Raw genomic sequence first — 25,424 nt, 5'->3', positions numbered from 1 at the left:
GTAGTCTATTGGAAGAAGCTTCAAAGCTGAAGTGGTCTCTATGGTGACTGTACAACAATGCAAATGGCGACTTCTAAAAGTCTGCGATTGTCTCCTGCTGACCGCGAGGCTGCGGTGGCCGTCCTACAAGACTGTGTAGATCAACTGGCCATCCTGGGTGGAATCATGCCCTCCCATAACAAGCCCTCTGCTGTGGACACTGTAAGATAACACACACACACACACAACTACACACTTGACATGATAATTATGGTTTCACCAGGTGATGGGTGATGAGCTGAAACAGATTCTGGAGAGCCAGCGTCATTTAGAGGCAGAATTTGAAGGGATGGGTTTGGAGGGTGGTAGTCTGAGAGACCATGCACATAGCCTCAATGCCACTGCTCAAGGTGAGTGTACATGCGTATAATAACCCTCTGAGTACCCCGGCCCACCTTGTGTGTAGCTGCCAAGACCTCCAAGGCTGTACAGGAGAACATGGCCAAGTTACAGGGTGATCGTGAGTTTCTGGAGGACCTTATGACTGAGGCTCTGAGAGAGGTGTCATGTGAGGGGACCTTTACACAGCTCACAACCAGACTCAGACAGTGTCATGAGGACAAGCATCACAAGGAGCAAACCATACTCAGGTGAGAAACAGACTGCTGTCACTAATACTAATGGGTGACCGTGTTGATGGGAGCATTTCTAATGTGGATACTTCAAGTCAAGTTATTCTTAGAGAAGTTTATCACTGATTTAAGATCGGTGGTGTATCATGATTTATTGATATAATAAGATCAGTGTATGGCCTCTCATGATTCTTGCTGTGTGTTGTGGCAGGGAAGAGGAGTGTCGGAGGAGGGTGCGTCAGCTCAAGAAACAACTGGTGGAGCTGCGGAGGGACAAGGAGGACCAACTGAGTGTGAGTGATGACTCCTCTCATAATCTAATTACAGTCTGGGAATGTGATGACTGGACCCTTGTACGGTGCTGGTTAATGAGCTGCTGAATAGGCCACATACATATTAGTACTTAACTGTGAGGCTTTTAAATTTCCTTCCCATGGCATCATCTCTGCACCTGCCTTTATTACCATTCCCATGCCAATGAGCCATGTCCCCCTAGCAGCATGTATTTAAGCCACTCACTCACTCACACACACACGCACATTATAATTCAGTAACTAGCTCCATCATGAAGTGTGTAGCTCTCATTATTACGTACCTACTAAGTGTGTTGGTAGCTGGCGAGTGCACCACTTGTCATAGCTTGCCTAGGAGACACCCTGGACAAGTACTCACTAACACAGCCGGCTCTTGTCCATCCACCCAAGAAGCCGTGAACCAAGTCAGTGCTGATCTAGACACCATTATCGATTCCCTCCTGCCTCAGTTGCAAGCCTCTCTCTCCCCTTCTCCTTGTGAAGGACTTGGCTGGACACAAGTGGCTAATCTCGACATGACTAATTCCTCTCACTCTTGTCCTCAAGGCTGGGTCAATGACTCCATTCCTGGCAGTAATAAAAGGCTGTGTCGACGGCCTGCTGGCTTTGAATGTACCTCTGTCTTCTTCTCTACTCAAGAACTTCAATATAATCAAGTTTGTGGCCTGGTCAGAGCTTATCAGTACGGTAGCACGGATGCATTTCAGAAGTATACCCTCAACCAAGATCTGACTTTAGACGATGCATTCATGGATGGTGTTGTTATCAGTCGAGGTGGTGTGACACAAAGAGAACATGTGTGGACATTTGCTGCGGGCCTTGGTGAAGTACATGACACAGATGAAGTGTGTCCCTGTGTCAGCTCTATGCCAGAAGTGCCACCATTCGTAGGGAGTAACTATTTCTGTGAGAGTGGTGTAGTGAGTCATGATAACACAAGGATCCAGCTGTATAAGGATGACCCACTATGGGATGGTACTGGCTGTCGGTCCACCAACAACTGCTGTGCTCGCAACAACCCACCATACTTCAGTGCTGCCCTCCCCACCGCCTCGTGTGATGATCTGGAGGTGCGTATCTGTGCCGGGAATAGAGGTGAAGAAGATGTGCCCCTCGAGAGAATTGAACTATACGTCAAGTGAATTGTGTATTTAGTGACTGTGTTTGTTCATAATAACTATTCACTTATTCAATATAATAATATTATGGTACAGTTGTTTTTATAATGACCACTGATTGATTGATTGTGTTCATTGCTGCAATTACCTTATTGTGGGAGTATGCACACTAGGTGATGGTTGTGGCTCAGTGGTTCTCACTGATACCACCCTCACGTTGTTCTCTTCACCCACACAGGAGCTGAGTGAGCAGATTGCTCACCTCAGGGACCAGCTACAAGAGCTCAAAGCCAAGACAAGCCTTGAGGCTAAGTATGTCAAGAAAGAGTCACAGGTAATAGCTATGTATGTAGCACAAGGGTGAGGTGATTGTGGGTCCTTGGTCCACATTCTGGCCTATTTCTATCTTTCTAAAAAGTTTTTTGAAATAATTATTTTGCTATCCCCCCTCCATTGTGTGTGTGTGTGTGTGTGTGTACAGGTGACAGTGGAGGTGTTGCAGCGTCGGCATGGCAACAGTGAGGGGTCACTGCGTGAGAGTGAGGGGACTCTAGAGCAACAGTTAGCAGAGGAGGCGTGTGTGAGTGGGCGTATTGAGGCCTACCTCAAGAAACATTACGAAGAGTTGGCAGAGAAGGTTGATCACTGGATGACCAGACACGAACAAGACATCGAGATGAAGGGACGCGATCTTCACGAACTCAAGGTGGGTGTGGCTAATGCAATGTTATAACTATTGTGTGTACATGTAGCAAAGCAAGGCAAGTGGTCTAATGAAACTAGAGGAGCTGACTCAGCAGGTTAGGGATATATACACTAGCTTGTGTTATACCACGGCCCCTATATTACAGTACAATGAGTTCAATGAAGTGGTGGTGGAACATCGACTGCTCAAGGAGAAGCTGCGACTCAAGGCAGAGCAAGCAGAGAGAGAGGCCAAAGCTGCCACTAAGGTACCCAGTCCACCACTCTGCCAGGTGTTGTGTGTGTAGCTGATTGTACTTTGTACTTGTGTGTGCAGGTACAGGCCTGGTGGAAGGGAGTGATGGTGAGGAAACAGTTGGGACCCTACTCCAAGAAAAAGAAAGGCAAGAAAGGAAAGAAAGGCAAGAAGGGAAAGAAAGGAAAGAAAGGAAAGAAAAAGAAGAAATGAACTAAACGACCTTTGCATGCATAACTCTTCACACAATAGCAATAATTATTATAAAAGTTTTGGAACACGTAATGTCAAGTAAAATAATCATAATTATAATGCATGTCATAATAATTATTATTACTTAGTTATACATAGGTTGCATGGTTAATTAGTTTGTGCTAGGTTATGGTTGTTCCTGTTCCTTCCTGTCTTGTTTCTGTACTCTAGTCTTCATGGCAATGTAGTTGGCCTTCAGCTGAACCCCATGCTGTGATAAGGAGGGGAGATTACACACACACACACATACATGCACACACACACATGGTGGGGGCTACCTTGAACAGCCTCCCGACATGGATCCACTGAGACATGACTGGCAGGCTGGGGGCACTGTAGAATGTCAGGTCTTTCTCACGCCAAGAGTTGGGAGGCTGTAAACAAAGAGAGTGATGAGTGTGTGTGTGTGTGTGTGTGTGTGTGTGTGTGTGTGTGAGGGGTAATGGGTACCTTCATGATGAAGGTGTAGGGTGTAGCTGTCGTGTAGTAGTTCCCCTCTACCACTAGTGGGATGTAGAGGGTGTGGTCTAAACTTGTCATCAGTGACACTTCGCTACTGTTCTTCCTCTGCACACATAGGAGGTCATGTAAAGGTGCACTAAGTACACACACACACACTGTACCTTGGACTGTGTGACAGTGTAGATACCAAGAGTCCTCAATGAGAACTTCCCCTCCTTCCAGGGAAGACGCCCCGCCCCCTTATTGCTGTACAACAGCTTGGAGCTCACTTGTGGTACAGTCCCCTTCTTTACATAAGCACTGATATCTCTGCCTGAGATCTACGTGTGTGTGTGTGTGTGTGTGTGTGTGTGGGCGTGTGTATGGAGGGACACTCACTGGAGGGTTGTCACTCCACAGGACATTCTTAGTAGCAAACTCCCTCAGAAGTAATTTAGGTCGATCTTTCTTAGGCCAGACAGCTATCACATCTCGTACCAGCACATGGTCTTCTAGGGAGCGATCTATAGTAGAGGGAGGGTCAATACTAGTCACTGTGAGTGTGTGGTGGGTGGGGCTACTGGCCACTGTGAGTGGGTGGTGCTACTAGTCACTGTGAGTGTGTGGTGGGTGTGGCTACTAGTCACTGTGAGTGGGTGGTGGGTGGGGCTACTAGCCACTGTGAGTGTGTGGTGGGTGGGACTTACATAGTTTGAGAGACGGGACCACCTCAAAGAGAGCAGAGTTGGTAGTGAGGGAGAGTCCTGCAGAGCGAGCAGCTCTAAACATGAGAGTGATGACAGGAGCCTTCTCTCTCACCCGTACCTCCACTGTCACGCCCTTTGCCTCCACCTCCACCTCCACCAACATCTGAGGGAGTGTGCATGTGTATACACACAAGGACTGTATAAACTCAACCACACTACAAGCTCTGCAGTGGTCACTGTGGGACCACACAAGCTCTGCAGTGGTCACTGGTCACTGTGGGACCACACTACAAGCTCTGCAGTGGTCACTGTGGGACCACACAAGCTCTGCAGTGGTCACTGGTCACTGTGGGACCACTATCTATAGTGAATTGCAGTGCACTTGCAACAGAGAATTGCCTAACAGCAAAACCATTTTAGATAATCCTAAAACTGGGAGTGGCTTAGTGGTTAGGGTGGTGGCTTCGTAGATCATATGATAGATAAGGCGTGGGTTCGATTCCCTCTTGGGGGACTTTTCTTCATTTCTTTACAAATCAATAAGTAATTTCCCTAACTTTTGAATGCATTATACTCCTGTTAAGTACATAATCAAGTTGGGTTGTCGCCCGGTTTCTGTGAAACGAAGTTTCACAGAAACCGGGCGACAACCCAACTTACCCTTTTTGGTAGATTAGGTTCTGTCTTTTTTTGTTCTCAGATATGTGCTAGAATTATTCATTTTGTAGAATCAGAAATGGCCGAAATAACTACGCTAAATATAATTTCCCCTTTCAGTCTTTGGCCCTGATTAATGATAATATTATTCATATCTAACAATCAAAATTGTGGTTTGCAAGTGCACTACAATCCACTGTACAAGCTCTGCAGTGTTTGCTTTTTTGCTTTAACATTTGTGATAATGTGTATAGTACGTCTGTATACTGTACACACAATATAACTCACAGAGAGTGGTGGGGGTGTGGCAGGAGGTGTGGCAGGAGATGGGGCAGGAGATGGTGGTAGGGACTGCTTCTTACTCTTCTACAAAGGAGACACATGATCTAACAACACACCCACACACACACACACACACACGTGGGAGCTTACCTTGATGACTGGCGGTGGAGTGGGCAAGTTATCATCTGCACACAACAATAGATTGATCACACACACACATGCACACACCCACACACACACACCTTCGGGAGTATCCAGCAGACTGTCTACAGGTGGTACTTGCAGTGAAACAGAGCTTGCCTCCGCACACTCTATACCAGTGGGTGTGGCTTCTTGAGGAGGCGTGGCACTAATCTGTATCATGTTGTCCAGTCCATTGACCAGTTCAGACATTTGCTGAATGGCCTCACTCGCTGCATGCATGAGAGATGTAATGAAACACTCCACCACAATGGATAGTCTCACTTCTCAAGGGGGAGGTGCCCTCCACACCATCACAGCTCACACTAGCCTCCCCCTCCACACCATCACAGCTCACACTAGCCTCAGCCTCTACAAGGTCTGTCAGCTCTGATTGGAGAGTCTCCACTCTCTCAACAGTGACCACTTGCGATGGTGTGAGGGACAATGGACGCCCATCCTCCATTGAGGTTCCTGGTGGGGGGTCTTCAACAGGTCCTGGTGGGAGGTCTTCAACAGGAGCTGGTGTGTGTTCTGTGTGCTCTTCAACAGCCACCATGCTGTCTGAGGGGTCAAAGTCCTCAGAGGGGGGCGGGGCTATATTCATGACTGGAACCTCAGGGGGCGGAGTCACTCCGGGATTCTGAGGAGACCAAATGTTAGCCATCCCGACATGCATTCAAATATACTGTAAAATGTTAGCCCATGCTTTTTCATTTTGAATAGACAGCACGATTCCTAATAGCAATGTACTCCTGCTAATAAACAAGACCTTTCAAACGGGGGAAAGTTATGGCCTCTCAAACTTGCTACGAAAACAGGCTTGATTTTGAAAAAACATCCACTTACATTCCACGCTTTTTTTACAATTTGGACCAGAAACAAATTACTGGTCTAAGCCCAATATTGTAGTACAATTAAATGTAACTGGAAAATTTTTGTGAGTGTTGCAATTTGGCAGAATTTACCGAAGATCGCCAAATTTATAACTGTAAAATTAAAGGGAAGGTACCATGAAAAAATGAAGTTACCTCACAAAGAACATTTTAAGCTAATTTTTTCATGGTACCTTCCCTTTAAAGTTTTTCCAGTGGACACAACGTCAGTGCTGTAGTAGCCATGCCTGAGACACCAAATAAAAAACCGCCAATTACGTTCAAATGACTCATCTGCCAAATACATGCATAATAATTATCTATTAATTTATTAATATTATAATAATTATCTATTGTTGGAAATCATAATATTCGCAACACAAGTTATGGCCTCTGAAACTTAGCTAGTGATTTATAACAGCACACGGTTTTTTCCGCAACATTTGACCCCAAAACAATCCTGATCTAAACACATGATTAGATAGGGTAAATAATGACCTCTGACCTCTGTACCTGTATATCAAACCACCTCCAGAAAGTCTCTCCCTCCTTCCCTCCACTGACCAGTGTCACCAAACACTGCTCTTCTGATTGACGCGACCTGTACTGACACAGGTAGGCCTCTACCAACAGAAGAGGGGATCTCCCCTTCCAGTCAACACCTGTCCACACAAACAGCTGTACGCAGAGAGTTATATAGTCACACGGCATATTATATAGTGACAACCCCACCCACCTGCTCCTTGTACGAGAGTAAGTAAGCGTGGTCAATCTTGAGGTCCCCCCTGCTAGTGGGTGATTGGCTAATGAAGAGCGTCGTATCTTTACTACTCTCACAGTCATACAAGTGCGGTAGGAGGTAGGGGGGACTGCACTGGGGGTCAAAGTGCGCATGTCTCCCTTTCCCTCCAAGCTCTGCCCAGAATTCTCCCGTCTCCAAACCCTCCGCTAGTTTAACAACAGGCCTGTGAGACAATCAACACTCAACACTACTAGTGATTCTAGTCACTCACTTTGTTGAGTCAGCAGCGAGTGTCTTGACAATTATGAGGGCACCTCTCCGTTGGGCCGCACTTGAGAACTGTCCCGCCCACACAAACCACACCCCATCTCGGCCACGAAGAATGAAGGTGTGGCTAGAGTTGAGTGAGGTGACAGTGGGCGGAGTTACCTCCACGGCCTTCATGGTGAGTAGACTGGTCCCTGACACACGATACAGTCCAACACCATTCTCCTGAGAGGTGTGCGTGGGCGTGTGTGTGTGAGTGTGGGCGTGTGTGAGGTGTGTGGGTGTTACCTGTGTGCTCTTGTGGATGATACACTTTCCCTTGAAGAGGTTGAGCAGTTGTCCAGTCTCCAACCCTTCAGGCACTATCACCACCGGCTGTACATGAGAGCAACCAATGAGATTATAGCTAGTCTACACATGACAATCAACGAACCAGTTGAGTGGTTGTAACAGACTCCACTTTGTTGAGTGCCTGGTTAACGAGGGCCCTCCTGTTCCCTGCTAGTCCCGCACCCACCCACACGTACACCGCCCCCTCCATCCAGGTGTACAGCTGACTCTGCTTGAGGTAACAGTACTGAACTAGGTAGAGTGATGTGGACCGGAACACACCCAGCTCTCCCAGGTCCACTGGAGTCAGCCCACCACCCTCCAGTCGCCATGCCTACAATCAATATAGTGCCAATACTGTGACACTACAACACCTTTACCTTGATTTGCCCAGTGGCTGGATAGGTGACTAGTGGAGGTCGCACATCTGGTAGATGCAGCTCAGACGACCTTTGACCCTTGGACAGATCTACCCACGGCCATGATGAGAAGTGAACTGCAAATTCTTGGGCCTCCACCCCCTCTGTAACCACGGTGACGGGCGTCCACTTGGGGTAGTTATTTTGTGATATGTAAAGCTGCACACACGTACACACACCACACAGGGTTAGGCACACACATGCATGTACAGTGAAGGTTTTGAGTTTGAATGATGGTATAACATTATGTCGTACCTCTGATATCTCTAGAGGGGACTGTCCCCAGTAGGAGGCAGGTAACCACACCCACAGCCCTACGGCAGTATCCAGGAGGGCAGGGGAGGTCAGCTTGTCCAGGGGGGCAGTGAGGGTCTTAAAGGAGGAGTCTTTATACACAACAAGTGCACTGGTCTTAAGGTTAGCATTGAGGTAGCTCTGATGGAACTCAGATGGTTGTTTCCCTGCGTTCCTCAAGGCCGCCAGGAACCCAGCGGACTCATGACCTTGGAACTAGCGGGGGTGGGATGGGAAGGGCTTAGAGATGCTGTTACACACACACACACACACACATTGCATTGCAACTCTACTGCCATAATAATGGACACCTAGGATAACCTACTATACAATACTCATGCAGCACAGACACAGTCACACACTTCTTTGATGATGAGGGGTCTCCCTGGTGTGCACTGAATGAGCCTCATGGTGTGCTGGTAGGCAGACTGGACAGCAAAGTGACTCACACCAGCACCCACCCACACATACACTGTGTGGATGTGTGGGCCGTGTGTGGGTGTGTGGAGGAACAGGAACACTGCCTTGGGTTCAAAAGAGAGTGAGTCGAGAGAAGCAAGCTTGTTGAGACTGCCAGCCTGTGAGGGGGTGGGCAATACATCAACACACAAACCCTGAGTGTATGTATCTATGGTGGAATGCACTAGCTATTAGCTCACCTTCTGTTTCCAGACATGAAGTTTTCCTTTGTCCCCAAAATCAACAGACCTGAACTCGACAGGAACTTTGTCCCCCGTCATTCTAGGCTGTGCCAGGAGTAGCCCCACCCTCGTATCCACGGTGATGCCCACCTCCCTGTCATTCCTCTCTCTCAGATGGTCGAGGTGTGGTAGTCTAGCTGAGTTCATGTACACTGCCATAGCCTCAGAGCCACTGTAGGATAGCATCGATGCTCTGTTGGTCTTAGGGGATGAGGAGATAAGGAGAGGACTGACCACACCCCCAGAGTGCCGCCGCTGACCCAGGGACGGGGGAGAGGGGCTCTTATTTCCATTACTCTCATTCTTGTTACTACTGACAAGATCTTCCAGTTTGAGTCCGTCCAATCGCAGCTTTTCCTCAGAGTGCCTCCTGCTGGGGGTTGATTGTATAGAGGGCAGGGGGGTCACTTTATCCTCCCCCTCTCCTCCACTCGGACTCTCCTCTGCTATTGTCTCAAACGCTGTCACACTCTGTGCACTGGAACTACGTCGTGTCTTGCTGTGTCCGGGGGAGGCATCACGACTGGCACAGGGGGAGTCACCGGGGGATTCAGAGCGACCACGACCCCCAGAGGGGGGCTCAGCGGGGTTTTCAGAGCGGAAACTGACGCCACCCCCAAACATCTTGAGACGATCGCTGACTGAACTGGCTACAATCTGATTGGCTGCTTTGGTAGCCTCGTCTTTGGCTTGTGATTTTCGGTTGTCTTGGAAACGATTCATTAACTTCAGCACATCAGAACCAACGTTTTTCTTTTGCTCAATCGTGTCGTTATTTACTGCCTTTTTCTTGCCCATGGAGTCGATATTGTCGAGGATATGTGTATTGCTCCACCTACTAAGCAGCTGAGCTGGCTCAGTAGGGGTGGGTGTATCTACAGGTAGATTGGGGTCACCACTAGGCAGCTGGTTGGTTGGAGCTGGCTGGTTGGGGTCACCACTAGGCAGCTGGTTGGTTGGAGCTGGCTGGTTGGGGTCACCACTAGGCAGCTGGTTGGTTGGAGCGGGCTGGTTGGGGTCACCACTAGGCTCAGGTATCTGGTGGGTAGTACCATCGGCCAGATCAACTGGACAATCTGTGGCTTCTTTGTCTTCATCCAGATCAAGTGTCATATCTTCGCTCTTATCTTTGTCTACCTCCATAGGTCGTACTTTAACAGCAGTTCCAAAGTCATCAAAGTTAGCAGCATTAAGATGATCGTATCCAGGTGTAGTGAAGAAGCTGTCCCTTGCATCTCCCTCAGTATCACTAGCCCCTGGGGACTCAAGGTCATTTGCTGTCAACAGCTGATGGTGGGTGACAGGGAAGGGGGTCTTGATATGAGAGCTTTTGGGAATAAAGGTCACTGTGACCGTTTCATCTCCTGTCTTGAGGCTTTGTCTGAGAGGGGGTTTACTGATGACAGCCTCCTCCTTGAACCCTGACTTCCTCGCTGGAGGCTGCTCACTCGTGCTGTTGCTCCGTAACACCACCTCCCCCTCCAAGACAGGGATTTCCCCTTCAACAGTAGGGATTTCCCCTTCAAGGTGGCCAGTGGAAACTTCCTTTGCGCTGTTATCTGTAAGGGTTCAAGTTATGGCAGCTGAAAGAGTCCCCGAACCATTGATTAAACGGAGGGGGGGCCGGGGGGGGGGTAATTGAACATCTTTCAACAGCCATAGCTTCAGTGCGCATGCCGTTGATCTAAATATTGAGAGCTTAGAAAGAAACCTTTCAAATGGTGTCATCAAAGTTCATATTTGAGCCAATTTGGCGATACCATGGATAATAATAGCCCATGGTCCGAGGCCGAAAAATTACAAATTATGGCCCCAACGAAATTTTGGATTGAAACACATCATTTGAAAGGTCTCTTTCTAAGCTTTCAGAAAATTAGAATATTTTTGACATTGGATGAACGGTACTCAAGTTAATGGCTGTTGAAAGATGTTCCCCCTCCACAATTTAATCAATGGTTCGGGGACTCTTTCAGCTGCTATAACTTGAATTCTGTGGATCCAATGTCAACAATTTTATGATTTTCTGAAAGCTCAAAAAAAGACCTTTCAAATGGTGTCATCAAACTTCGTATTTGAGAGATAAAAGTATTTGCCAATTTGGCGATACCATGGATTATATATAGCCTATGGTCCGAGGCCGAAAAATGACAAATTATGGTCCCAACGAAATTTTGGATTGAAATACATCATTTGAAACATCTTTCAGAAAATCATAAAATTTATGATATTAGATCAACGGTACTCAAGTTAATGGCTGTTGAAAGAATAAGCTGATGTTCAACTCATGTGATAGCTTCCACGTTTAAAGTAAGCCTCAATTAAAACTGCGGAGAATCACGGATAATACTCGAGGGCACTTCCTTCCGTTACCAATCCCTCTTTGTCTTCATTTATAGCTACACACACACTCACCTTGGTTACCTTGGTTACCAATGGACTCTTCAATAACTAGCTCCACAATCTTCTCAGCAAATGCTTCCACATCTCCTAGAGGTAGTGACCCTCCATCAGATAGTGGCCTCTCCTCAGATAGTGCCCCCCCCTCTGCGGCGGTAGGGGGTACCAAGCTGTCATTGAGCAACTGCTCGATCTTCTGATTGGCCGCCTGTGTTGTGACATCACCAGGAACGTTGCTAAGGGCAACCGCCAGTTCAGTTTGCTGCGATGGTTTAGTGTTCGTAGAGGTTCGTTTCTTCTCCCCCTTGGAAGATGATGACTGCCGCTTACTGGGGGGTCTCTTTGTGGGGATCATTGTAGTGGGGGGTTTCTTAGCAGGGGGTTTGCTGGGAGCTGGTCGCTTCACCTCTCGTTTCATAGGAGGGCTTTTGACAGCTTTGGGGGATTGTATTTTTTTTCCGGGGGGTGACGTTGGCCTCTTTATGGGGGGCGATGTTGGCTTCTTTGATGTTGGTCTTTTTGCAGGGGGCGACGTTGACATCTTCGATACTGGCCTCTTTCCGGGGGGCGATGTTGGCCTCTTTGTGGGGGGTGATGTTGATATCTTTGATACTGGCCTCTTTCCAGGGGGTGATGTTGGCCTCTTTGCGGGGGGTGATGTTGATATCTTCGATACTGGCCTCTTTCCAGGGGGTGATGTTGGCCTCTTTGCGGGGGGTGATGTTGATATCTTCGATACTGGCCTCTTTCCAGGGGGTGATGTTGGCCTCTTTGCGGGGGGTGATGTTGATATCTTCGATACTGGCCTCTTTCCAGGGGGTGATGTTGGCCTCTTTGCGGGGGGTGATGTTGATATCTTCGATACTGGCCTCTTTCCAGGGGGTGATGTTGGCCTCTTTATGGGGGGAGATGTTGGTCTAGTAGCGACTTTCTTGGGGAGTGGTGATGTTGGTCTCCTGACTTGTTTCTTGGGAGGGGGTCTCTTTACAGACACCTTTGCTGGGGGTCCAGTGGCTCGTGGTTGCTTCTTGGCTTGAGGGGAGGTGGGCCGTTGAGTGGGTGGAGCCTTCTTTGCTGTACTCTGCATCTCTGCTGACACAGCATTTCCTGCAGTGAATGTACAATCAATATCACACACAGTACACCCACCCACACCACACACACTACCCACACCCACACCACACACCACACACCACACTCACCAGTACTAGCTGGAGGGTGTTGAAACAGTTCGGGGGAGAGAGGTAGGCGGGGCTTGAGACTCAGCGGGTCGTCCTGGTAACAGAGGACATGCATTATCTGACTGTAGTATCTCTAAACCCATGCTAGTGTACCTTGTTATCCAGCCTTGTGGAGTGTCTGGAGTGTCTCATTGAGCTGACTGGTGTGAGGTGTACGGAGGAGGGGGTGCTCTCAAGGGGCGGGGCAGACAACGGACCTCCATCCAGGATCTGCTTCAAGCCAGGCTCAACAAATGACTGCACATGTTCCCAGAAAAATCACCCATATATAATTATATAGCCCACGCTTTTTCTCAGAAACGGACAAATTGCACACCATATTTCATGTAGTACTACACTGCTAGTACATATGCAGATGCACTCACTGCCTTCTGTTGAGCTCTCTGCCAGATAGCCTCCCTCTTCTCCACTGGAACGCCTGCTAACATGGCTTGCTCAAACGCTCGTTGCTTAGCTGCCTGCTCCATCTGGGGGTCAAGGGTCAATACATATACAGGGGGTGGTCTATGTTCTTACTGATGTCTGACTGTCACGTGTGGCACCTCGACTAAGGCTCTGGTGTGGAGTGAGTGACTCCTGTGAGGGTGTGTGGTGGGTGGAAGGGTGATGGCTATATAATTATAATTATACTCACTAGTAGATTAGGCTTGATGGTCCTAAAGAGCAGTTGCACACATTCATCATGGTTGTTGTCCCGTGCTAGGTCCAATGGTTTCAATCCTTCATAGTCAACCGTGTCCATGTCCACCCCACGATCCAATAGGAGCTTGAGTGCCGAGGTCTAGTCATGTGATAGTCATGTGACACACTCATGACACACTGACTGAGCCTACCTGTCCCTGCTCAGCTGCATCATGAGCTGGTGTACCACCTAGGTTGTCCCGATCATAGAAGGCACCGCCATGGTTGATGATCCAGTCCAAGCACTCTACCTGCAGTTATGTACACATGATATACTGTATACTGACTGCTGACATCTGGGCACACACGGATACATATGCTATAGAAAGATCAACACAGAAAGTAAACATGTACATGCAGGGTCGTGACGTATGTACATGCAGGGTCGTGACGTATGTACATGCAGGGTCGTGACGTATGTACATGCAGGGTCGTGACGTATGTACATGCAGGGTCGTGACGTATGTACATGCAGGGTCGTGACGTATGTACATGCAGGGTCGTGACGTATGTACATGCAGGGTCGTGACGTATGTACATGCAGGGTCGTGACGTATGTACATGCAGGGTCGTGACGTATGTACATGCAGGGTCGTGATGTATGTACCTGTCCACTGGCAGCAGCAAAGTGAGCAGGAGTTGCTCCATCGTTGGCCTTGTGTCTCACAGGGACAGAGGCCTTCTCCACGAGGTACTCTAGGCACGCTATATGACCAGCTTGAGCAGCTGCATGTACTGGACACATCCCATCAGAAGCTGTGAGGTAGAGGTCAGCCCCACCCTCCTCCACTAGCCACTGGAGGGCATTCACACTGCAGGGGGTAAACACACAAGGTCAAACACTGCAGGGGGTAAGCACACAAGGGCAAACACTGCAGGGGGTAAACACGCAAGGTCAAACACTGCAGGGGGTCAACATAACATTACACCCACTCAGGATGGAATTCAGTTCCCTAGCAACGCAGACACGCGCTGACTGATGGCATTGGAATGACTAGCTCACAGGAACATTACTCAAAATAATTATCTCATTACAAAAAAGATTTAACTCAAAAGACAATGTAACTTGATACAACACTATAGTTAAAGTTATCTCTGCATGACAAACTGTCCACGGTATATAGCGTTTGACCTCTTGAACTTGCCGGGTTCAACCCACCCTCCAATCAGTAAGATCTCGTCTCCCATGGCAACAGCTGTAGCGTGACATACGGCATGAGGTAGTGTACCCACCAGCTCCCATGAGTTGAGCGAGGGGGAGAAAGCGTGTATGGAGTTGTGGACTGGCTTAGTGTAAGGTTGTGTGCAACCACCTAGTGATAGGAGGTAGCCATGCAGCGTGGCAGCAGTGGCTTGCTTGTGAGGAGTGTCAGGTAGGCCATGCCATATATAAGGATTGAGGTCACCAGAGGGAAGGAGGGTGGAGAGGGCAGCACAGTGGCTGGAGCTAGACACACTGCATGCTGTGTCGGACGTATAACCACCCAAGAGGTAGAAGGAATCTGCCACTCGAGTTGCACTGGGGTAGCAGAGAGAAGCAGAACGAGACAAATATCCGACCACAGTCCAAGTGAACTGGTCCACCGCCAGGACCTCAATGCTATTGGCCACCTGCCCGGCCTGAGAGAGTCCCCCGGAAACAATGAGTGCACCCTCGGGACAGAGACAGGTGGTTGAATAGCGAGGGGTGATGAGTGGGGGGAGAGACAGCTTCCAACGTTGCGTGAGATGATTGAACACTAGCACTAGATCAGATACTCTCACTCCAGAGCGACCACCCACTATCACCAACTCCCCTTCCAATTGGCCGAGTCCAAACAATGTAACATTGACAGGGGGGAGGCCCCTCCAATTGTCAGAACAAGGGTCATACTCGTAGATAATGTTTGCAGTGCTCTCACTCTCAGTGTTGCCTCCGCCCACATACACACGTCCATTGATAAGAGTAGCCTCTGCTTGGAACACGGCCACTGGGAGATCAGCACAACGCCTCCACTCCACAAAACCGTCCTGCAACTGACAAGACAGTGCAAGTAATCACATGTTATTATAGGCAATGAATATGATAAGAGCAAAATTACAATCTACTCCCACCTATACAGGAAACCTCTACAAGGATAATAGCTGTCCTAGTATGCACACAACATGTACAGTGAGTGGTGGTGCTGTACCTGTGAAATGCTGTACTGTCTATTTAGCAGTGGGGGGTTCTCCTCGTCACTGTAGGGGGTCAACCCTGGTGGGGGGTCTGGGTCAATTGCCGAGTCTACGGACACAAAGTTATTGTGATGTCTATTCAACAGAGCCTCCAAAGGACTTGACACATCTCGTGAGGGCAGCTTGCTCAGTATGGAGGCTATACTTGAGAGGAGTGTTATAGTGTCTAGAGGGTCAGCTTGTAAACACCGTGTCACTACACTGTAGACCAGCTCCTTGACTGAGGCAGTGGAGATGTCTTCTGTAGAGTTGAGAACTGTTTGCATTACAGTACCAAAGGAGCGAATGTCAGTTACAGTCGTGGGCTGGAGGTAGTCACATTGCACTGCACGCAATACAAAGGCTGTACCAACTTCAAATAGTTTGGCAGTCATATCTTTGGTGAGGTAAATGTTAGCCGCTGAGATGCTTCCATGCACAATGGCCTGATGGTGAAGACAGTTGAGGGCCAGAGCCACATCATGTAGTATGGAGAGACTGTGCCTGAGGGGGAGAGGGTGGTCCAGACATTGTGTCAGGCATTTGGGCAGCAGCTCATGAACAATGAGAGGTAGGTCAGGAGCCGAGGAGTGCAGGCCAAGGAACTGGACAATGTTTGGATGCCTTACACGAGAGAGAGTGTCCAGTTGTTGCTGCAAGACTTGTGCTAGTTGCTGTGGCTGTAGAGGACCTAGTGCTTTGTATCTAGTTCCTAGGCAACCGAGGCCATGGTACTGAACCTCCACACTGACAGAGAGAGGTGTGCTATTGAGCACTCTGTCAGTCTCATAAACACTAGCTAGCTCTAAAGGCTCTGCCATTGTTGAACAACTGACAATAAACACATCACTTCCTGCTTTTTACAAGACTAGCAGTTTACATTCAAACAACTCAACCCACCACAAATACACACCACTGTTACACATAATTATTGGTATAATTACTTCAGGGAATTGGAAAACTGGCAAACTTCTTACGCATTAGTGTGGGCATTAGTGTGGGCGTGGCATAATGACTGCATTGTACACATAAGCAGGAGTGCATGAATAACTACAGGAGAAATACATGCCAACTAACGACAACACGTTAGCACAGGTAGAGCTTCACTCATTATTATTAGAATATTTGCGGGTAAAAAAACCTTTGCGAATCAGCAAAAGTTGACCCTTTGCAATCTGCATATTGCGTTCTGGCAAGGATCGTGTGTATATTTACTAGTAATAATATTGTTGCGAAATGATCAAACTCGCACAAGTTTGCATATGTTTGATGCTCGCAAAACATTCTGTATACACCACTACCATATATGGATACTGATCCTCACCATCCTTCCTGGGCAGCAAAGTAGAGAGGTGTGGCACCATGAACAGTCTGCTCATTGGCAACATAGCTAGAGTGACCAGTTAGGTACTTGAGACAGTCCAGGTGATCTGCAGGTAGGCCATAATATCATTGTTTCATTCACCATTCAGCTAGCTAGCCAGCCATTGTCCTACGCCCACTCATTACAGCCACGTGCATTTGCAGCTAGCGAGCCCCTCCTCCCTTGTGTGCAGCTAGCGAGCCCCTCCCCCTTTCGTGCAGCTACCTTTGGCCGCACAGAGATGCACTGGTGTGACGTTGTTAGCTCCCTTCTCTCCAGAGGTACAGTCTGAGAACTCCATGAGCCACTTGACTACGTCCAGCCGCCCAAACCTGCACGCCATGTGTAGTACTGTAGCTCCCTCAGAGGTGGTGTCATGCACTGAGCACTTGGTGGTCTTGAGCAGGTATTGCAGACAACCTAAATGCCCCATTGCTGCTGCATCGTGTGCAGCTGTAGCTCCATTCCTGGAGACAGCGTTAGGAGAGACTCCACTTCTTGTAACTAGCCACTCAAGACATTCCAGTTTCCCAAACCTTGCAGCAAAATGTATGGGCGTGGCACCAAAGTCATCCCTTTCATTGAAGGCTCCCAGATCTCTGTAAGCAGTGGTGAGGCATTGAGCATGCCCCAGCTTGGCTGCATTGATAGCAGGCTTGGAAGAGTGCTTGCATTCGCTGCATATCTCTAATAGCTTTCTCTTTGCTCCAGGCATTTTTGTAAGCTAGCTAACTAGCGCTCTAAGGTGGGTGGGGCTCAATACTATTCATGCAGCTAATAAGGGGCGTGTCACCTCCTCATCAACAACAGTATAAACAAACAAGAAATGCAGTACACGCACAATAGTAACACACACAACAATATGGGAGGGTGATGAAACAGCTAACTGGTAATGAGGGTTTGTTCTGACAGTTGGGATGGTTGGATATATCTATTTCTTGATAGACCTCAAACCCTCCTCTCCCCTGCAGTGACAGCAAATGCATGTGAACAATTGTTAAAGGTACACGACGGTATGAACACGGACTGTACACACTATGAGGTATCTACACAGCCAAGGTTCACTTACCACATCCACACAGCCAGTCTGCTGCCAACTTTGTTAGGAATTCTAAAGAAGTACTTGACTTTGCTCTGAATAGTTTTTCTCCTCGAGCGATCAGATAAATTCCTCTTGTTAAACTCTACCATACGACGATATATTCGGGGGAAACCATATGTCTGTAAGGGGGTGGTCTAATGGCATGGTTACTATAGTGACTGCTGCACTTACCCTCCCCAACGCATACACTGTGGCCTTCTTAGCAGCAGCCACCAGCACCACCTTCCAAGCTAGGGTCAACACCATCTTATCTTAGTGCATCAGAGTCATCCAAAGCTGGCCGGCTAGCTCACACAATCGCCAATAACGGCTGGGAATGCACTCCACGGAGCAAAGGCTCGCGTACAGTCAGTACAGTTGCAACTATAGGAGGAGTTGCACAAGATGCTTGACTTGAAGAGAACCTGATTTGCTAGCTGTTGACTATAGATCGACTGGACTTGCTGAGCTGTATATAGAGTGCACGACCTTTGATCTCAGTTTCCATGTGCCTTGTCGGTAAAGATCATCTCCATTAATAAGCTCTATTCAGGCAGCTCTAGGACAGACTAGACACCATGGCTCTCTGTAGGAAGGCAAGTAACTCCATTATGTGTGTGTGTGTGTGTAATGATATCTCACACACTCAGGCGTGTCCCCTGCTGGCTAGAGGTTACCACACCACTACTGCAGCATTGAAGGCTGGGTACTTTAAGATCACCCCCAAAGGAGATTTTCCCTTGACGTATGAGCAGGCCCACCCCCCTTATCGTATCGGGGTGACAAAGGGATGGACATCTTGGAACGCTAGTAAGTACCTCCACACACACACACACGTACACACACACACACACACACACACACACGTATACACACACACACACGCACACACACACACACACACACACCATACACAGCTACCCTCCACGGTCCAGCGAGAGGGCCGATGTCAGTGGCCATAGAAGACAAGTTCATCCGCAAGTTCATCACCGGCACATGGTATAAGATGTGGCTGTCAGAGGTGGTCATTAAGAGGGTACACAACAACGTGACTGTGTGTGGGATGGTCTGCCCACTGCCCTCCATCAAGACCATGCACTTCCTCTTAGGCTATTCAGAAACTCTTCTCTCTCATTTACTCAAGTGCAATGTTAGACTAGAGATTCAGTGTGTACAAAGCAAGAAAAACCTTGTTTACAAGTTTGTCTAATTATTATTATCATACCTTCATATTAAAATTAAACAACAAAATAATTTCACTGAACAATGACGGAGAACAATTACACAAATGAAATGAGCTGAAGCTAATTTAGAATGTCAATGCAATGACTGCTCCACTAGTGAACCCACTTGTTATGTACACGTGTCTCCTACAGAAACCCACCACCTGCAACACAGAGTGAGAGCATGATATAATAGGTGTGGTGTACTATGTAAGAGTTAGAGGAAAGTGGGGCTGACCTGTTGAGTGAGAGGTGTGTCAGAGGGTCGGCTGGTGACATTGCTGGCCATTCTCTGGACTCTCCTCTGAGCCAGTACTGACAGTCTCCCCCAGTTCACATTGATAATACCCAGTGCTGATGCTCCCTGTGTATGGAGGAACATGTCAACAACACATCCAATGACTGGTGGCTTACCTGTAGAGCAATGAAAGAGCAGCCTAATAGAAATGCTGCAGTTCTACTTACTCTACGAAACAGGTAACCAGACAACCTGGGACAACACGTAATATAGTCAAGTGTAAGGTATGTGTGTGCTTACCATCCCACTCCAAACCCAATACCAAACTGCCGGACTGGTGATGTGTGAACAGCAAACATCATGGCCCTGTTCAAAGTGTTGCTCATTAGAGCTCTGTCAATACGCAGGGAGGAGATGACCTCATCTGCCTCTGAGGGGAGGCAACAAGGTCATCATCACATAACCACAGATAGATCTAGTATTAGGGCTATGATATAAACTATGTGTGTTTATCAAGTGGTGCCACTACCTTCCACCATCTCCTCGTCCAATCTTCTCAGAAGACTGCTCTCAAGTGGTTCACTCATTGTCTCTAGCTCTCTCTAGCTAGCTCTCTGAACACTGTAGAGATTTATCACAACAGTGGGGGTGTGTCTGGTGCTCTTTGAACAGAAACACACTCACCCACGTGGATTACAAAGAAGAGAGTCAAGATCCAAGAGATGGCCTTGTTCTTAAGAGGATCGTTCCTGTTTCACCGATTGCGAAGTATTCAGCCAGTCCGGCTCTCATCATGGACACCATGGAAGAAGGGCCCTGAGCCAGCCAGCGAACAGGCCTGCGAGACATCTCAAGACAAAGTTATTGATACGACAGAGACTGATCCACGCACAGGAGAACCTAGAGCGTGGTCAAACTGGAACTACCCTACAGAGCTATCAGCACTAGCCAGGCGTATTGGGCACAGTATTGAGAGCCTTCCCTCACTGCAGGCTGCACTCACTGACCGTCGCCTCTTCAGCAAGGTGGCCACCCACGAGAAGCCACAGGAATACTCTCGACTTTCTATCCTCGGACGAGCAACTCTCAAGTTTTATGTTCACGAGTACCTATTCTTCACGTTCCCTAAACTGGAGGGCAGCATGCTACTGGATCTAAGCAATTATCTCACCAACGACACAGCACTCTGCAAACTGACTGACTATCTGGGAATCACGGATCTCATCAAGACAGAGCGAATATTCAACAATGGATCAAATACAAAGTTCATTTCCACCATCCTGTGCAGTGTAGTGGGAGCTGTGTACGAGAACCAAGGCCCCGGAGCCGCTCGATCGTTTGTGCATAACTTTGTGGTGTCCCAGTTGAGTGGCAAGGACATTCAAGAACTTATAAAGCTAGAGCACCCTCGATTCATGTTACAGAGTATTCTGAAAGGTCAAGGTCTTCCCAGAGCTGAGTCCCGGCTTATCAAGGAGAGCGGACGAGCCACCCACTTCCCTACCTTTCAAGTGGCAGTGTTCTCTGGTGAGCGTTTGTTGGGAGATGGTCACGGTAGCTCCATCAAGAGGGCAGAGAGAGAGGCACTCATCACAGCACTGGCATCTCAGTTCAAGACCCAAGTCGCCAATGCCCCTCTGCCATCTGACAGTGACCCAGGGTTCAGCACTGAGAAGGAACTGAACTTGGATAGACACATTAGTCAATCATGAGTGCAATATAATTATTTTTGTCTGGTTGTTAATAATAAAAACATTAATCTTCCAAAAGTCATGTATATAGACAATAATTACTAAACAACTACTAATTTTTTTTGTCTTGTTATGATAAAATTCCATCATTAACTATTCGTGCACACATCTGTAAGTCATATCAAGAGTTCATTAGAACTCTTGGTCATAATTATATATAAATAGTTATTGCGACTTTGTCTTGTTTTTCTTGTACAATGCTCTAAGAGGAAGCAGTGATCCAAATCCCACACCAACTGTCTGCAGTGTCCACAGTAGAGTGTCTCTAGTACTCAGCTTCATACGTCGACACATGACGAACGCCACAATCCCTTCCACAAAGTGTATAATGGCAGCACCAAAGAACCTGCACAATCACAGTCAGTGTGAGCATGCACTACAGAAACATGACTCACGTTCCCCTGATGAGCAGTGGATGATCATACGCAATGTAGTGGAGAAATGTTCCTACTGGCCCCAGACTGGGGTAGGGGATCACCTCAGGGCAGCACGCCAGGACCTGCAGGAATAATATACTTGTCAATAGGCAATATTAGTACTAGTTCTCAGTCTCACCCCAGTGAGGGCCATACCAGCTCCCACCACCAGCCAAGTGGAAATAGGGGAGAGCTTGAAGTTGCTTCTCTTTGCCATTGTCTGCTTTAATTAATAGGAGCTGGAGACAATGTGGGGTGGGTCTGTATTAGCAGCCCCTCCCATCCAAGAACAATAAAAAAAGACTACCATAATCAGATACCGTATAGCGCGAAATTTTCGAGGCACTTATATTTCGTGGATTGGCCTCTAAAAGCCATTTCGTTGCACAATATAATTCTTATTAACGAACACTTTTCTTGGACTTAAACGAGCATGCTGACTATAAAAAGGCGTGCCCAGGACAGCTCCGACCGGATGCAACGGGAAAATGGCGAAAATGAAAAAATGAATTTACTTGAGTCTTGCAAAAAGACGCCCTTGACAGTATAATTACATTCTTACGGTCTTCTTTTGATACGCCTTCTTCCGCGCTCTCACGAGATAGTAGACATGACATAAACTAAAAAATGGCTGTCAAAAGTTTATTTTCAAGAAGCGTTCTCAACCTCAGAAGAAGCCTACTGGGGTTCCATAGGAGCTTTGGTTCAAGACTGAAGATACCAAGCAGATCTTTGTTGATAGAATTGACAGTGCTAAGCGTTTAATTTTCTTGCTGCCAGAGGTTCATTGGCCTTGGAAAACATGAAGATTTGGCAAACTGATGTTGTTGTTGAAGAAGGTAAGTAGTCTAGTCTATAGTATAATATATAGTATACAGTAATGTGACTTTATCAACCTGCGAGTGCTTTTTAACATTAACATTTCATTTTACATGGATAAAGTAACAAAGTGAAGTGCTGAAAGTCTGTAGGGCCAGGGAACACCTAGTGGGTTCGGGTATCGTCCAAGTACCTCCTGAAGAACAGAAATTGATTGTACTAGTATTGTAAGTTTAAAATATCGCACAAACAACAGCTAGGTGTTGTGGCTGTGGTGAAGGGTGACTAGTGACAAAATGGACATGTGTTTTTTCCGTTCAATTACTAGTGGGTCATCATGCTCATAGCCACCATGACATTTGTATAATAACCTTCATACATGGAGTCATTATTATTAATAACGTTCATCTTTTCTCAGGTTGCTTTGAAGGACTACCCTCGCTTGTTGACAGTCATCCTGGCATCAACCTATGTATATAGAAAATGTAAGTCTTACTACTGTATCAAGCAATAATTATATCGTTACCTCTCTGGCCTCTTTTCTGGAGGAAGACTCACTGCTAGGGGTTGGTAGTTCTATTATTCATTCCCACGTTATTCCTCCAAAGCATAACATAGACCACATCCCATGTACTCGCAACTTTCATCAGGCCTACAAATGTTTATACTACTGACTCGGCTGACCTGTATTTCCAAAACCTGCCTATTATTCTCACTAATGTGCCCATGATACCAGCATAATTCTTCCCCAAAAATTATGCTCAAAATTATGCCAGCACTACCAACCCCTACCCGGGAGAGCTCTCACTTGTTTGCACCCCACTCTACAACTCTAAATGATAGCAAAGATTTGTTTGATATACTGACATTAATTAATGCTGATATAAATTCTTTTTCAGAATCAATTTCGTCAACTTTCTACAATGCACAATGGCGTAGTCTCAATGCCATCTATTTATATGCAAGAAAGCAAGGAAAACTCTTTGGAAGAGTTCACTGGAGTAATGCTCACTGTAGCTAACCTGGAGCTGAATAGACATAGCCTTTTACTGTACTCTAAGCATTATTTATTTGTCAGCCATAATCATAAATTTTATTTTTTTCTTTTTGATTCTGGTAAAGAAGAAAACCCACCAGGAATGTATTCCCTTCCCTTCTGTGTATTTTTTTTAGTGTTCAAGGTGTGTATGAATGGGTTCTGAGCGCTTTTGCGCAAGAGAAAAAAACAGCTCGTTACTAAGGCTTGAATGAAATTTTGGGGGTCAAAGGTCGCGTCCTGGGCAGCTCTTTTTATACTCAAAACTCGCTCCGGGATCCGGAAGTGGCTAATCTGGTAATTAAAGCCAACATGCTCGTTTAAAGCCAACATGCTCGTTTAATTATTTTGGTGTAGAATTCCAACCCACGAAATCCGCGAAAATTAAGCCCCTCGAAAATTTCGCGCTATAGGGTTTTCTTTAGCCTCGATTACAGGCCGCTCTCAATTGAAGACGAACCCATAGCCTCGATCCCAGCCCCTCTAGTGAGAGGGGCTGGGATCGAGGCTATGTTTTCTTTTGAGAAAAAATTAATGGAAATATTAGAACTGTCTCCTCTAAGGTTGGTTGGGCCGCACAACACAAAGTTATTGATTGTGTTTATGATGAAATGGTTGATTGATTTAATGATGAGGGTCTTTGTGGAGATTCAGTCTGAACCACTTCCAAGAGAGCCTGGAAATGGGCCTGTCCCACTCTGCCCAGATCAGCAGCGACTGTGTATGGAGGGAGGGGGGGTAGTCCAATACACACAATGCAGTGGAGTATAGGCTATACTATAGCTCACCTCTTCTGTCATACGAGTGTGACCCTGTGGAGAGTATTTGCTGTAGTAGACTGATCATGGCAGCCGATGCAAGGATCCTCTCTGAAGCAGGAAGAGCAGCAAAGTAATCCATATCCACAGCAAAAGGGTTGGGCGGGCAGGGCACAGTACAGATCCTCACCAACTCAGCTACTACATCCACCACACACACGTCTATAGTGCAGTGGTGACAACTGATGTTAGAGTACTCACATACCTACCTGTGTGCTGCCATTGTGAGGTGGTCTTGAGGGCCAGAGGGTAATCTCTCTCTGGACAGTCCTCACTGCTCAGTCTCACTATGCGATCGTGGTTGGTTCGAACCTGCACAAGAGTTAAACATTTGAAGTACCACATATTTTGTAAAACCATCCTGGCCATGTTATATTAGGACCCACTCACCCAGACATAGGGACAGCTGTACCGAGCATATCCAGCGAGCAAGAAGAGTGTACAGTTTTCCTCATCATCTTCAGAGCCACTGGGACTGGCTGGAGGGAGACCAACATTGATGAACCCATATCCACTGAGTCGACGCTGACGCTTCTGACTGATGAACACAGAGCCTCTGTAACAACACACACACAGTATTGCTGACACCAGCTGTACACACACACACTCAAGCTACCCCTTAAAAGGCAGGCTATCACTGCCAGGCTATCACTGCCAGGCTATCACTGCCAGGCTATCACTACCAGGCTATCACTGCCAGGCTATCACTACCAGTCTCACACTATAGCCACTCACGGGTCCTTGCTTGCAAAGGAAGCTGCTGGAGAGTTGGTGGCTGATAGGAGGATAGGTAGAGATGGTTCATTGATGACACTCACAACCATCTCCTCACGACCTCTCAGGTGGGTGGCAAAGTATTGGAATCCCTGCACCATGACGTCATATATTATAGCGTATACTAGAGTACCTCTTTACGGGCTCACCTTGACACATCCCAACTTTAGGAGGTCGTTGAGAAAGATATTGAGTTTCTTCTTGTCTGAGGCCATAGTTTCCAAATAGAGCACATAATAATATTTCTAAATAGAGCACAC

At 47.3% G+C, this 25,424-nt stretch overlaps 10 protein-coding genes and 1 long non-coding RNA gene across 12 annotated transcripts; 5 read left to right on the top strand and 6 right to left on the bottom strand.

Moving 5' to 3' along the window:
• The first annotated feature begins 1 nt into the window (after position 1).
• LOC135341938 (dynein regulatory complex protein 9-like) lies at positions 2-3,268 on the top strand. Its single transcript, XM_064538631.1, has 9 exons — positions 2-201; positions 263-389; positions 446-629; positions 823-904; positions 2,282-2,377; positions 2,525-2,749; positions 2,796-2,843; positions 2,895-2,996; positions 3,065-3,268. Exons 1-9 carry the CDS (start codon positions 58-60, stop codon positions 3,194-3,196), a joined length of 1,140 nt encoding a protein of 379 aa, XP_064394701.1. The 5' UTR covers positions 2-57; the 3' UTR covers positions 3,197-3,268.
• LOC135341960 (uncharacterized) lies at positions 938-2,187 on the top strand. Its single transcript, XM_064538653.1, has one exon. The coding sequence runs from the start codon at positions 1,177-1,179 to the stop codon at positions 2,065-2,067; it is 891 nt and encodes a 296-aa protein (XP_064394723.1). The 5' UTR covers positions 938-1,176; the 3' UTR covers positions 2,068-2,187.
• On the bottom strand, positions 3,224-17,779 carry LOC135341856 (uncharacterized). Of its 2 annotated transcripts, XM_064538532.1 has the most exons (30): positions 17,234-17,779; positions 16,970-17,075; positions 14,057-14,261; positions 13,602-13,700; positions 13,403-13,549; positions 13,285-13,344; positions 13,134-13,235; positions 12,862-13,005; positions 12,730-12,802; positions 11,543-12,634; positions 9,089-10,689; positions 8,792-9,007; positions 8,391-8,645; positions 8,097-8,294; positions 7,820-8,050; positions 7,675-7,761; positions 7,391-7,611; positions 7,114-7,342; positions 6,891-7,055; positions 5,867-6,145; positions 5,788-5,833; positions 5,565-5,735; positions 5,473-5,507; positions 5,329-5,406; positions 4,384-4,546; positions 4,076-4,200; positions 3,859-4,017; positions 3,686-3,802; positions 3,514-3,609; positions 3,224-3,446 (listed from the first exon to the last, which is right to left on the bottom strand). In XM_064538532.1, the coding sequence occupies exons 1-30, from the start codon at positions 17,721-17,723 to the stop codon at positions 3,363-3,365; spliced, it is 7,074 nt and encodes a 2,357-aa protein (XP_064394602.1). In that variant the 5' UTR covers positions 17,724-17,779; the 3' UTR covers positions 3,224-3,362. The 2 variants fall into 2 exon arrangements, with proteins under 2 accessions (XP_064394602.1, XP_064394601.1); XM_064538531.1 differs by having other exon boundaries at positions 5,788-6,145.
• On the bottom strand, positions 14,452-16,921 carry LOC135341895 (kelch-like protein 40a). Its single transcript, XM_064538578.1, has 2 exons — positions 15,621-16,921; positions 14,452-15,465 (listed from the first exon to the last, which is right to left on the bottom strand). Exons 1-2 carry the CDS (start codon positions 16,464-16,466, stop codon positions 14,539-14,541), a joined length of 1,773 nt encoding a protein of 590 aa, XP_064394648.1. The 5' UTR covers positions 16,467-16,921; the 3' UTR covers positions 14,452-14,538.
• A 41-nt stretch (positions 17,780-17,820) lies between the features above and the next one.
• Positions 17,821-18,424, bottom strand: LOC135342003 (uncharacterized). Its single transcript, XM_064538696.1, has 3 exons — positions 18,282-18,424; positions 18,078-18,229; positions 17,821-17,973 (listed from the first exon to the last, which is right to left on the bottom strand). The coding sequence occupies exons 1-3, from the start codon at positions 18,354-18,356 to the stop codon at positions 17,940-17,942; spliced, it is 261 nt and encodes an 86-aa protein (XP_064394766.1). The 5' UTR covers positions 18,357-18,424; the 3' UTR covers positions 17,821-17,939.
• Positions 18,425-18,544: 120 nt separating this feature from the next.
• Positions 18,545-19,312, top strand: LOC135342005 (small ribosomal subunit protein uS3m-like). The gene is made up of 3 exons (XM_064538697.1): positions 18,545-18,685; positions 18,740-18,899; positions 19,007-19,312. Exons 1-3 carry the CDS (start codon positions 18,668-18,670, stop codon positions 19,297-19,299), a joined length of 471 nt encoding a protein of 156 aa, XP_064394767.1. The 5' UTR covers positions 18,545-18,667; the 3' UTR covers positions 19,300-19,312.
• Positions 19,313-19,315: 3 nt separating this feature from the next.
• LOC135341995 (FUN14 domain-containing protein 1-like) lies at positions 19,316-20,229 on the bottom strand. Its single transcript, XM_064538689.1, has 5 exons — positions 20,080-20,229; positions 19,851-19,980; positions 19,727-19,802; positions 19,551-19,676; positions 19,316-19,476 (listed from the first exon to the last, which is right to left on the bottom strand). Exons 1-5 carry the CDS (start codon positions 20,135-20,137, stop codon positions 19,399-19,401), a joined length of 468 nt encoding a protein of 155 aa, XP_064394759.1. The 5' UTR covers positions 20,138-20,229; the 3' UTR covers positions 19,316-19,398.
• LOC135341953 (ribonuclease 3-like) lies at positions 20,210-21,319 on the top strand. The gene has a single exon (XM_064538646.1). It carries the CDS (start codon positions 20,273-20,275, stop codon positions 21,260-21,262), a length of 990 nt encoding a protein of 329 aa, XP_064394716.1. The 5' UTR covers positions 20,210-20,272; the 3' UTR covers positions 21,263-21,319.
• LOC135342002 (transmembrane protein 254-like) lies at positions 21,288-22,065 on the bottom strand. Its single transcript, XM_064538695.1, has 3 exons — positions 21,857-22,065; positions 21,697-21,800; positions 21,288-21,647 (listed from the first exon to the last, which is right to left on the bottom strand). The coding sequence occupies exons 1-3, from the start codon at positions 21,932-21,934 to the stop codon at positions 21,467-21,469; spliced, it is 363 nt and encodes a 120-aa protein (XP_064394765.1). The 5' UTR covers positions 21,935-22,065; the 3' UTR covers positions 21,288-21,466.
• A 216-nt stretch (positions 22,066-22,281) lies between these two features.
• LOC135342008 (uncharacterized) lies at positions 22,282-23,718 on the top strand. Its single transcript, XR_010396722.1, has 4 exons — positions 22,282-22,556; positions 22,660-22,763; positions 22,955-23,021; positions 23,436-23,718. It is a non-coding gene; the product is annotated as an uncharacterized LOC135342008 (long non-coding RNA).
• A 385-nt stretch (positions 23,719-24,103) lies between these two features.
• On the bottom strand, positions 24,104-25,421 carry LOC135341972 (uncharacterized). The gene is made up of 6 exons (XM_064538665.1): positions 25,314-25,421; positions 25,126-25,256; positions 24,781-24,946; positions 24,600-24,702; positions 24,361-24,552; positions 24,104-24,289 (listed from the first exon to the last, which is right to left on the bottom strand). Exons 1-6 carry the CDS (start codon positions 25,377-25,379, stop codon positions 24,174-24,176), a joined length of 774 nt encoding a protein of 257 aa, XP_064394735.1. The 5' UTR covers positions 25,380-25,421; the 3' UTR covers positions 24,104-24,173.
• Positions 25,422-25,424: the final 3 nt, after the last annotated feature.

This window comes from Halichondria panicea, chromosome 9 (assembly GCF_963675165.1).
Source record: "Halichondria panicea chromosome 9, odHalPani1.1, whole genome shotgun sequence".
NCBI lineage: Eukaryota > Metazoa > Porifera > Demospongiae > Suberitida > Halichondriidae > Halichondria > Halichondria panicea.
This window is presented reverse-complemented; position numbering and strand designations above follow the sequence as displayed.

Coding starts and splice junctions, on each gene's coding strand:
- LOC135341938 (XM_064538631.1), top strand. CDS start 58: ATGCAAATGGCGACTTCTAAAAGTCTGCGATTGTCTCCTGCTGACCGC. Junction 390..445: donor CCTCAATGCCACTGCTCAAG/GTGAGTGTACAT, acceptor CCTTGTGTGTAG/CTGCCAAGACCTCCAAGGCT. Junction 2,997..3,064: donor AGGCCAAAGCTGCCACTAAG/GTACCCAGTCCA, acceptor TTGTGTGTGCAG/GTACAGGCCTGGTGGAAGGG.
- LOC135342003 (XM_064538696.1), bottom strand. CDS start 18,356: ATGGTGTTGACCCTAGCTTGGAAGGTGGTGCTGGTGGCTGCTGCTAAG. Junction 18,230..18,281: donor CAGTGTATGCGTTGGGGAGG/GTAAGTGCAGCA, acceptor ACCCCCTTACAG/ACATATGGTTTCCCCCGAAT. Junction 17,974..18,077: donor AGACTGGCTGTGTGGATGTG/GTAAGTGAACCT, acceptor CTGTCACTGCAG/GGGAGAGGAGGGTTTGAGGT.
- LOC135342005 (XM_064538697.1), top strand. Junction 18,900..19,006: donor ATGGACATCTTGGAACGCTA/GTAAGTACCTCC, acceptor CACCATACACAG/CTACCCTCCACGGTCCAGCG.
- LOC135341856 (XM_064538531.1), bottom strand. CDS start 17,723: ATGCCTGGAGCAAAGAGAAAGCTATTAGAGATATGCAGCGAATGCAAG. Junction 10,690..11,542: donor TGGTAACCAAGGTAACCAAG/GTGAGTGTGTGT, acceptor GAACCCTTACAG/ATAACAGCGCAAAGGAAGTT. Junction 7,056..7,113: donor TACTCTCGTACAAGGAGCAG/GTGGGTGGGGTT, acceptor CTCTGCGTACAG/CTGTTTGTGTGGACAGGTGT.
- LOC135341953 (XM_064538646.1), top strand. CDS start 20,273: ATGGCCTTGTTCTTAAGAGGATCGTTCCTGTTTCACCGATTGCGAAGT.
- LOC135341960 (XM_064538653.1), top strand. CDS start 1,177: ATGAAGTGTGTAGCTCTCATTATTACGTACCTACTAAGTGTGTTGGTA.
- LOC135341972 (XM_064538665.1), bottom strand. CDS start 25,379: ATGGCCTCAGACAAGAAGAAACTCAATATCTTTCTCAACGACCTCCTA. Junction 24,947..25,125: donor TCCTTTGCAAGCAAGGACCC/GTGAGTGGCTAT, acceptor GTGTTGTTACAG/AGGCTCTGTGTTCATCAGTC. Junction 24,290..24,360: donor ACACTCGTATGACAGAAGAG/GTGAGCTATAGT, acceptor CTCCATACACAG/TCGCTGCTGATCTGGGCAGA.
- LOC135341995 (XM_064538689.1), bottom strand. CDS start 20,137: ATGAGTGAACCACTTGAGAGCAGTCTTCTGAGAAGATTGGACGAGGAG. Junction 19,677..19,726: donor GCTCTTTCATTGCTCTACAG/GTAAGCCACCAG, acceptor CTCCATACACAG/GGAGCATCAGCACTGGGTAT. Junction 19,477..19,550: donor ACACACCTCTCACTCAACAG/GTCAGCCCCACT, acceptor TCTGTGTTGCAG/GTGGTGGGTTTCTGTAGGAG.
- LOC135341895 (XM_064538578.1), bottom strand. CDS start 16,466: ATGGCAGAGCCTTTAGAGCTAGCTAGTGTTTATGAGACTGACAGAGTG. Junction 15,466..15,620: donor GACAGTACAGCATTTCACAG/GTACAGCACCAC, acceptor CTGTCTTGTCAG/TTGCAGGACGGTTTTGTGGA.
- LOC135342002 (XM_064538695.1), bottom strand. CDS start 21,934: ATGGCAAAGAGAAGCAACTTCAAGCTCTCCCCTATTTCCACTTGGCTG. Junction 21,801..21,856: donor CTGGTATGGCCCTCACTGGG/GTGAGACTGAGA, acceptor TTATTCCTGCAG/GTCCTGGCGTGCTGCCCTGA. Junction 21,648..21,696: donor CCACTGCTCATCAGGGGAAC/GTGAGTCATGTT, acceptor GTGATTGTGCAG/GTTCTTTGGTGCTGCCATTA.